Source organism: Perca fluviatilis, chromosome 2, assembly GCF_010015445.1.
Source record: "Perca fluviatilis chromosome 2, GENO_Pfluv_1.0, whole genome shotgun sequence".
NCBI lineage: Eukaryota > Metazoa > Chordata > Actinopteri > Perciformes > Percidae > Perca > Perca fluviatilis.
Window position 1 is genome coordinate 37087954 of NC_053113.1, and position 11218 is coordinate 37099171.

At 41.6% G+C, this 11218-nt stretch overlaps 1 protein-coding gene across 3 annotated transcripts in view; it reads right to left on the reverse strand.

Annotated features, from left to right (window-relative positions):
- pitpnm3 (PITPNM family member 3) overlaps positions 1 to 9845 on the reverse strand; it is a 112747-nt gene extending 102902 nt beyond the window's left edge. Inside the window, exon 1 of one of the 3 annotated variants that reach the window (XM_039778747.1) lies at positions 9405 to 9845. In XM_039778747.1, coding sequence (XP_039634681.1) covers positions 9405 to 9423 — 19 coding nt within the window. In that variant the 5' untranslated portion in view covers positions 9424 to 9845. Of the gene's footprint in view, positions 1 to 9398 lie in introns of all 3 variants that reach the window. The other 2 variants (XM_039778732.1, XM_039778738.1) reach the window with 2 other exon arrangements.
- Positions 9846 to 11218: the final 1373 nt, after the last annotated feature.

Genomic DNA, 11218 nt, shown 5'->3' on the forward strand with positions numbered 1-11218 from the left:
TTTTTTGCTTCCCGATACCGATTCCGATACCTGAACTTTCGTATCGGCCGATACCGAGTACTGATCCGATACCAGTGTGTCATATATTTTATTATGTTTTAACAGCTGTATACTACTATCCCTGTATGGATGTGATATTATTTCTATCTTTGTTGTCGGTCTGGTTCAGGTTAAACTCTTTGTGAAACATGAACTAACACAAACAATGAATGCCACAGAACTCTCTTTTATTATCCAGTTTGACAGTCAGTTATAACGGAAAAAGAACATAAAGAAACTACTTTAACATAGATTTTCTTTTTTCTTTTTTCTACTCATTTCACAGCCCCCAGAACCTCAGGACACCCCCCAAACCATCCGGCCCAACCAAATCATCTGCAGACAAAAACAGAAATACATGACCTATTGGAAAGACACTACTAAACTTCAAAGCAAAATGGATTGTTACCTAGCCCTAAACCGAGAGTACATAGTAGCTGAATGCTTGAGCACCATACGTGACCACAGACTCAGAAAGACTCTGAGCAGGTCCAGGCTGAGTGGACACAGTCTGGCTGTAGAAACCGGCAGCCACAGACAGACCTGGCTGCCTCGAGAAGACAGGCTGCGTCAGCTCTGTCCACAGAGACAGGTGGAGACAGAGCAACACTTCCTACTTCAATGTAGCACATATACTGACATCAGAACTCAGTTCCATATGAAAATTTAATGTAAACTCCCAGATTTTAATACACTCTCCGACCAGACAAAAATGCAACATCTACTTGGAGAAAATAGTGTGAGCGCTGTAGAAGCAGCGAGATATGTGAGTGCATGTCACAGCCTGAGAGACAAGCAGCACAACAACACCTAATATCTGGAGTTCACCTCCCCTCAGTTTACTCATTTACCCATTTACTCCTCTACTTCAGTTTACTCCGCCTTCTCATTTACTCCTCTACTTCAGTTTACTCTGCCTTCTTATTCAGTCCTCTACTTCAGTTTACTCTGCCTTCTCATTTACTCCTCTACTTCAGTTTACTCTGCCTTCTCATTTACTCCTCTACTTCAGTTTACTCTGCCTTCTCATTTACTCTTCTCATTTACTCCTCTACTTCAGTTTACTCTGCCTTCTCATTTACTCCTCTACTTCAGTTTACTCTGCCTTCTTATTCAGTCCTCTACTTCATGGGTTTTTCATGTTTTTTTGTTTGCTTTTGTCTTTCTTTTCTTTCTAACATGTGACACTAGCGATTTTACTGTATATTGATATACTGTTGTTGCTTTCCTGTTTTTATTTTTAAATGTATATATTTTAGTTTACTCAATGAATTGTATGTATGTATTTCTTCTCACATTATTATCCTTGATGCTTTGGCAATATTGCTATTTTGGATATTCATGCATATTCAAAGCAATTTGAATTGAATTGTGAGAGAGAGAGAGAGAGAGAGAGAGAGAGAGAGAGAGAGAGAGAGAGAGAGAGAGAGCATATTTTGTTGTTCACAGTAGTTTGGAGGAACTGTGTTAACAAATATTTCCAACATATTATTAGCAAATATAAATCAGCCTATTTGTGAAAAAACAGTGATGATAGGCTTACTGGCCTCTAGGTAAAGTAGCCATTCACACCAATACCAATAGGACCTCTTATAGGAGAAACCTCTTTTGATCAGTTGCTACCATCCTAAAGGAATTTCTTCATGCCGGAGCTTTATCTCTCATTGCCCTCTCTCCTCTCCAACCCAGATGGTCTGTAAGCTACGTAAGCGAGTGCCAACCTCCTCATTTTGTAATTAGCAGCATTTCATATCCACAGAACTCTAGGCAACTAACGGCATCCAAAAGAGCTATGTGGGATCATATGCGATGGCAACGGCTGCCGTCACGCAGGGAGGAAGTGCAGCCTGCCTCTCTGATGATGCAAACCACTGATTGACAAATGGACAGAGTGCGATATCTACCACACAAATTGGAAATCCAATAATGTTTTTCTTCATGGAGAAAGGTGAGGGAATGAGAAATGCCTCTGCTTCTTGTTTTTAACATGCAACATATCCCAGTAAAGATGAAAATCTGAATAGATGATACTGTACAGAAAACAAAGAAGGAAAAAGACTGTGTCTGTTTAAGTCCTGCCACAGTGAATATTATGTGGTTCACAAAACGTAAACAACAAAAATGTCTGCCTGGTCCCCTGTCAGCCAGAAATAGCTATTTATAGCCTGCCCTCTAACTTAAATAAACCTCATTTCAGCACAAAGTTAAAATCAATCTTTACAGCCAATGAGAGACATCGAGGAGATTGATCTCTCCTCAAAAATGTTGGTCACAGATTCACCTTCCAGACATTATCCTCCTGGATGCTATTTATCTGCACTGCAGCTATGCAGATCAGAGCTTGCATGGACTGTTAATGGACTGCTACGCTATAACTAGGCGATACTCACTGTTACTAAGCCTGCGCACTCACCCCTCTGACCACATATGGACTGCATTTATATACCGACGACCACTACCGAGATTAATCCTGTTAATATTTTATACTACAAATAAAACTAGAGCTGGGCAATATATCCATATTATATTGATATCGTGATATGAGACTAGATATCGTCTTAGATTTTGAATATCGTAATATGGCATAAGTGTCTTTTCCTGGTTTTAAAGGCTGCATTACAGTAAAGTGATGTCATTTTCTTAACTTACCAGACTGCTGTAACTGCTCTATTATTTGCCTTTACCCACTTAGTCATTATATCCACATTATTGATGATTATTCATAAAAAATCTCATTGTGTAAATATTTTGTGAAAGCACCAATAGTCAACACTACAATATTGTTGTGGGAATCGATATCGAGGTATTTGGTCAAAAATATCGTGATATTTGATATTCTCCATATCGCCCAGCCTGAATTGACTTGAATCGTATGTCCAGCCTGAGGATACCCAGACGTCAATAAAACAACAGAGAGTTAAACAACAACAACAGCAAGACAAAGTTTGGGTGAATAAAAGAACGACGTGTTTAAAACCGCAACTGTTACGTTCCGTAGTTTACATATGAGGACAGAAACCGCTTCTGTGGGTCGTATTAGAGGGTAGGAATAAAAATAATTTGGAGGACTTGTTTCTATGAGAGTGTCCAGAGTGAACCAATACAGTAAAGCAGTGGGCCATAAAACCATAACAACTTTTGTAGGCTTAACCTTTGTGCCTGTCGAAAGAAAACCATAGTTAACTGCAACAGCAGTTTTACTGCTAATAGTAGGGCTGTAACGATATGCGATATGAAACCGAAAGCGCCGACACTCAGATCCACCAACCGGTGTCGTGCTGAGAAGGCAGAATCGCGACACACCCCTTCCAACTCCCAGAGTTATCCTTCCCGTCCAGATCACAAGATCACATCGCAAGTTGCGTTTTAGCTGCTCTTTTTTCTGCTTGTGGAGAGCTACATGACACATGAAACTATATTGATGAGGACCGGCGAGTTAAATCGGCCGTCCGAGAGTATTCCAGGCAGACACACAGCTGACAACCTGCTGGTGGAGGCACAGGACACAGACTCGGACATACACGCCGCGGACCGCTGTGGACTTGCGTCAGTCCCGCAAGCAGTTTCAGGAAAGAGGCTGCATGTGTCCGACAATGTACAAAGCATCAACAAGCCTACAGCTGTCCGCAGACACGGAGTGCGGAAAGTGTGTCAGAGCCTCCCGGACAGGTGAACTGAGACTCCCGTTTCCTGTTCTTTCTTTTGGAAGGCTGGCTGCCAAAAATCACACCTTACTAGCTAATTAATTAACCTGAGGTAAACACTAGCTATCAGTAAACAGAAGGTAGTGGCTAGTGGCTGGTGTGTGCCAGTGTTTATGCGTTTGTGTGTCGGCCCGCCCCCACATTTGGTGACAGGCGAATGTTCATTTCGGACCCTGCACAGTGCTGTGAAACAGTAGCCATTTAATTGACTTTGTAAATGTAAGAGAACTTGATTGAAGAAGAATTTTCAAAATGCTTGAATCATCTCGTTGTGCACAATGGAGTTTAGTTCTGTTGGTTTTTCAACAGTATTTGTATAGAAAACAGAAGTGTTATAGCTTTGGCTATTTATTTATTTTACTTAGGTATATTGTTAATAATTTGCATAGTTAATATTGTTCTTTGGTGTTCAGTTTATACAGGTTTTTCAAATGTTATTTAATAAAAATTCTCTTTTTTCTAACTCCAAGTCTTCCAGAGACTCAGCCAAAGCTGATTCCAAAGACCACTGTTCGCCAGCAGCAGCAGCCATCTTCTTTGTTTTCAAGTAGCAGGGAATTCACACAGAACCGTCGAGAGTTGCTAGACGACCCTGGCTGCAAATTACATTTGCTGCTGCTAGGGTGCGTCTAGATTTCTAGGCTTAGACTTTAAAGCAACACTAGAGAACTTTTCCCGCTTTGGTCCCCCTACAGGTTGGAAGCGGAATTGTCCATTACATTACATAGTCCAGTTCATTCGAACTACAGATCCACTACCCGATCTGGCAGACTTGCATAATGTAATGGACAATTCCGCTTCCAACCTGTAGGGGGACCAAAGCGGGAAAAGTTCTCTAGTGTTGCTTTAAACTTAATGTGTTTGCCAACAGTCTAGAATGAAAGAGCTGAGTCAGTGTGCCTTTTAAAAGCCTATTTAGAGAAACCACTGTTTTCAGCCTTCCACAATGTATTCAGAGACACCAGTGTGACGTCAAGACTTTTGGCCGTGACAAACAACAAGTAGACTGTTGCCCGGCTCCAGGTGAGACAGTCCCCTGCCACTGCCTTGTCTTCGACCCCAAACAGCAGCGGACCAGCTGCTGTGTGCATTGTGAATAGCTGCTTCCCGACACAGGCCCAGTGTGCTTCCCCATGACAAACACCTATTCAATTTAAATTAGCACTGTTTTGTATGATCACATATATAACAGGGGTCACGGGCTGAATGCATTAGCACACGCCTCTGTAGAATTCAGAGAACATTGTAGTGCTGCTTGTTGAGCAGGCTGGACGACAGCCCAACACACAGCAAGCTGTTGCAGTATCATACCGTATATATAACCCAAACAGATTTGGGCAATCACTGACGGTGTCAAATAAAATGATGTTTTGCAGAAAATGTGCCAGCATTATATTCCTTATTAAGAAACAACATGACAGTTGATTCAATAGTAAAATACTGCCAAATGGTTAGCATTTACTATTCACCTTTACAGAGAAAGAGAAGAGGCAAAAAGAAAAAGAGCTCTATTTTTAGCTTGATGCTGAATCTCATCTCAACAACACAGCAGGTTGGCTACCCACTTATTTTATTTGGACAGCAAATGAAAAAACACCCCTTCAGACTGATCCAATTTGGTCAAATATGAGATATCCACAATGATCAGAGGTGCATTACCTCACACGGAGCGCCGGAATGGTTCATGAAGTCTTAGGGATGACAAACAGTAAGGATCAGTTAGACTCTGGCAGGGGAGGATGACGAAGATGACTTATTGGGTTATTAGAAAAGCAAAAATTCTCAAAGACATTTGGCAGCAGAAGACCTATCTGGCTCCACGCCACAGCTTATGCAATGGGGTGGAAGTAGCTTAAAGGAGAGAGAAACAGCCACGTGACTAAAGAGTCTATGGTTTGAATTCCCATACCAGCCAGTTAAATTGTGGGTCCCATTAAAAGATGCACAGTCTGATTGTCCTCATCAGCTCCTCAGTGGCCAATGAAAAGTCTGACATGGTCGCAGGTGTGAAATTGATTGAATGAGAAGCAGAGCCCAGCTGGGGCTGAGTATCCGTATTTCCCTATGAAAAGTAAAATTAAACAAAATCATTTTGTAGAATGGCTGAAATTGAAAGTGTATTCAATAAGAGTCTACAGCCATGCTTGCAGGTCTGTGAGGTTGTACTACAGTAGGCACAGTGGTGCTTTGAGCTAACTGCTACTATCAGCATGCTAACACACATACAATGGTTTAGTTAAGCGTGTTATCATGCTAAAAAGTACATATGAGGCTGGTAGGTATTCATTTGACAGGTATTTTGTCATAAACCAATTGTCCAGATACTGATGCTAGATGAAACCTTAAAGCTATTTAGGACATGAATGTGTGCACCAAATGTCAAAACCACAAATTTTAACCTCATGATGGCGCTAGAGGGATAGCCAGGGCATCACCAAAGTCGATAAGATGCATCATTTGGGAACCAGGAATATTTGTACTTCATACCAATCCATCGAGAAATTTCACAGTATAAATTAAAATACTGACCTAGTGGTAGTGCTAAATTTAGGGGATTGAGAAAGTTATTATAGCTTTATTTTGAGGACTGAAGCTTTTTCCTCATAATTCACATTCCTAATTCCTTATTACTCTGCTCAAATTCTTTTTCTTTATATGGAATAATTAAAACTCTCTTCTGTTTTAATAGGCAGTGAATCCATCGTTTCTGCAGAAGTTGAGAAACAGCACTGCAAACTGTAAAGCCTATTAGATTGTCCATAAATGCTGGTTGCCATACTTTAATGATGAAATGCTATATATGCAGCACTCATATTATCCTTGCTTTTTACTTTACAGTCCCTATATTAGATAATAGTGCAGATTTAGCTCTCAAGTGAGTCAAATATTTAAATAAGAATTTAGAAGTGTAGAATCCCTTGCATGCCTCTTATAATTGAAAATGACAAAGATAAGATCTAGGTACATAAGTGAAAGTCGTTAAATTAAAAAGTCTGCCCTGTCAATGTTGGCGGGACTTTGAAGAACAATGTTTCTATGAGAACCGCTCTACTTCTAAGTTATGCTGGGAAGAAATATATAATAAAAACAGATATACTGTATGCTTGAGATATGAATATACTGCCAGTAAACCCACACATACTGCACATTGCTTCATTTCATTCTGCCACCGGCCTGCTGGAGCATTGCAGGGTTCACATGATTTTATAGAGCTGGGCTGAAATAATGTAAGGCTTCACAAGTTCCATTAGCGAGTGAATTTTAGGGTGAGGCTCAATGCAGTATAATTAAGATTAACTGGAGAAGGCACCCGGTTGCAGCTGTTGAGGGAAAAAAAAGTTTTTCCATCCATTCAAAGACTCTACTTCGGGTCGCCTGGCTAGCTCACCTGGTAGAGCACGCGCCCATATATAGAGGTTTACTCCTCGACGCAACGGCCGCAGGTTTGAGTCTGCCCTGCGGCCCTTTGCTGCATGTCATTCCCCCTCTCTCTCCCCCTTCATGTCTTCAGCTGTCCTATATAACTAAAGGCATGAAATGCCCAAAAAAATTCTAATCTACTTTGTCTTGTGAGATTGTCTACTAAAAATAGCACTACTTGCTCGATTTCTAGAGTGGAACAAAATCTTGGGGACCTCTGAGGCTGCACCTGACATTTTTATATGAACATGCAAACACATTTTATACCAGCTGTGACTGAAACATCGGTTGTTAACTCAGTTTGAAAATGTTGAAAACTCAGGGTTTTATTGGCTTATGCCTCATGTTGAATCTGCTGTGCTGCCAGTCCTCCTGTGTGTAAATCATAACTCAATTTCAATGTTGTTGTCGTTTTAAATAGGATTAAAATAAATTGATACAACAGAATCAGAGATATCAACTTTTTCATTCTACACATTATTCTTCCTTGTCAAAAACCTGGCACCTACATTACCCACAATGCAATTACACCTCCAACAGTCTCATCAGAGACTTGCATGTGTTATGCCTAAATGCTAATGCATTTACACAACTTTTTTTCCCCACATATGCAGTAGTTCTCCCCAAAAATGTTTAAAATAATGCAGAAACTGAATATCTGCACTTAATTTTAAGTGTGTCTTTGTTGGAATAATTCACTCAATGAAGGCAGCTGCAATGAAGTTTGGGAACCAGCAGATACCGAAACTACATTCTGTATAAATGAAAGGAACCTCTGTGGAGATTTATTGGGTTAATGCAACTCCTGATCTCAGCCCCAGCACTTAGTTTGAATCAGCCTCAAAAATGGAAGTATTTTATTCTTATTATTTTTAGAGACTTTGCACTTTGTATGTCCCTGCGCCCTCGTATATAGTACGGTTGTTATATTAAATCAGAGGCAGCAATATTTCAAAGCCCAAACCACACTGAATAAAATCCCCCTCTTTATTGTGACACATTAGTCAGAATGTGTCACAGAAGTAAGAATGATCCGATATCTTATTGATCCCTGCAGGGAAATTCTCTTTCCGCCCCTCGCCTCATGGAAAAGGTCAGAGCACAAACATACAGAACAGCAAGCCTGAAGCTGGAAGAGATTCAGTGACTTGCTCAAAGGCTCTTTAGCAGAGCAGAGATGCAAGACGACACAAGGAAATAAACAAAGGACCTTTGGCTGAAGAAAAGCCACCCTGCTACCAATAGCACACTAGAACCTGTGAGTTATTACTGTAAGGCACACAATATTATTCTTACTGTTTTTTAAAGGCTAAAAATCGCCATAAAATAATGCTCGTTCATAGAAAGAGGTGATTTTAACAAGAATTAGAATACAACCTCATAAAGCACTGCATTTTGTGTACCTAAAATACCATAATGCAAACAGGCCATTTTTGAGCAGCATACAAATCTTTTAAATGGGCAACAATGAACCTTTTATGCCACAAATGCCAGGTCCTCAGAGGCCTGCTGGGGCTGTCCTGTCAACACTGGCCCACATACCTCATAGCCAAGTTAACCATCAAATGAGCTGCATGAAAACAACTGCCTGCTAGTATTAGCAATGCACTGAACTCCTCTGTATCATTCGTTTTCACTTCTCCTGGTTTAACCTGGTTTACCTTGTCCTGGACATGTATTGTCTGATGCTAGGATTGAATAGGATAGAGTAGGCTACAGTGTGCGATGCCTGTGTCCAGTGTCTACATTTTCCTGACCTGACCATGACCTGAATTTCAGCAGAAGTTTCTTTTTACTAGCATATATTCTCGCATCCTTAATTTAAATAGCTGTAACCAAAAATAGCGTCACATCCATACGGTATTTAGAGAGTCACAGAGCTGCATACTGGGATAGCAGAAATGGGTCACTATAAGCTGAACTCTCAAACATTTCCTCTTTCTTTGTCTATTTGACCCTGCAGCGTCACAGAATCTGACGGGTCACACGTTCGGTTATAACACCGGCGCGGACACAGAGACAGACAGGGCAGACGAATAAAAGGACAGACCGGCTGAACAGTCCACAAACCCGAGGTGTGTAACACCTGCTCCGTTTTTGGACCGTCGCACATTCCTACAGATTGCCTCCATCCGTGCAGCACGCGGCTGTGCGCGCCAACGTCCAGAAGCAGCACGAGACGCGGCGGGTGTCTACCTGTTAGCACGAGACTATGAATCTAGTGTTTCCCCTTACCTTTACCTCTCGTCTCCTTTGACATTGTGTCCTCTCCCGTGTGTCTCAGTAAAGCGGTCACGTTAGTCTGCGCGGTAACGTTTCCTCCGTCCCTCTCAGGCACGGGGGGATGCAGCTGCCGTGTCGGTGTCCTCTCGCTGTGGAGAGGGGAGGGGAACTAGGAAAACCCGAAAAGATCTGCAGCTGTGCTCTCATTCACCTGTGTCAAGTCTCTCAGAGCGCCGACCCGCCCATGGCGCAGACATCCTTTCGCTGTTTGTCTTATCTGTGCACCGTTGGCTCACATGTCATGCCCAGCCAGCTCTCTCTTCTCGCTCTGGCGCTAACATCAGCCCGAGTTTCTCCAAACCGGACCCGGGTCTGCAGCTCGACTGCCTCCAGCGGTGCGCGCACGTCCGCGGCTGCAGCTCCTGAAGGGCGTCCGTCCTCCTCCCTGTCACCGTTTTTTGACTTTGCAAAGAGGAAGTAGCCTTTACTAAATGAAGAACGAAAAATAGCTATTTCTGTGATTTCATGCATATAAAACACAAAGCAACGCTTTCACGCGAAAGCTAACCTACTGTCATTGGCACTAGCCTACTCATTAAATTACACAACTCATTTCCATTGGATCTATAAGAATCACATGTCTGCACAGAAATATTACAGGAATTAAACATAATATTAAATATGAAGTACGTAAAAGACATTGTATATGTCACAACATTTTCCCTATGCAGGGTGTAGCTTAACATAGCCTATTTAGCCTACTATATAGAAGAAGATGAGGTATGGAGATGATGAGCAGGACAAACGTTCAGAGCAGAATCATACATGAATATGAATTACACAGATTTTGAAATATAAAGTAGGTTAAAGTTCTTTAATTGTTTGTCTTACCTACTAAAGAATGAAGATGGACACTAAGCTGAATCATGAATCTAAAAGGGAATATTACAAGATTACACAGGATATTACATCATTACTGTTACATATCTACTATGTAAAAGAGGATGAAGAGAAGATGAAGTGTAAGGATGAAGAGCAGAAGCACACTAAATCACTGCAAGCTAAGGATGAAGGGGTGAAAGCTAACACCCCTGTCAACTATCCATCACTGAAGCAGCAAGTGCCACCTTAGTCACGTAGAGGCAGTCATCCAGGCAGAAGAGAAAATCAAGAACTGCTTCAAAAAACAACCAAACCCATCAAAAGAAAGCCCTGTGCACAGGCATTAAGTCTGATTTCTTTTCTCATAGTTTGCTTTCCAGGGATTAAAGAGAAATGAAGCATGTGAATCATGTTCCCTCAGCTTTAAATCCTTTAAATCCAGTTGTGAGATCTGGTCTAATCTGACAGATGCTTTACCTAATGGCTGCCTCTAATTCATTGTTAAGCTCATCTTGACCTGCACTACTGCAATACTTGACCTGACTTGCTGCAAAATAGGTTTTCTCCTTTGGGACGCATTACACTTTATAGTGGTAACACCTGCTGTGTTTATCCCTCTTCTCGTATGTAACCACACATGAGGTCACACAGTCCCAGAAGGATGGTCTGGTCGTGGCGTGATTTGGCAGCCGTGTCCACACAAATGAATATTGATAGAGGAAAATGCCTGTGGCCGAACCATCGCCCTGGAATCTGAGAGCCGGACACGCCACATTAACAAACTCTACTAGGAATACATGCAGCCAATTTGTATCATGATAGCCAATGACAATATACTTCTGGGCCAGAACACTGAGCTGAGATCCCATCAAGAAAAACTAATAGGAAAAAGCCTTAAGGCCAGGAAGCCTGCAAGACAGATAGCACTGATTACACCAAACGGCTGCACT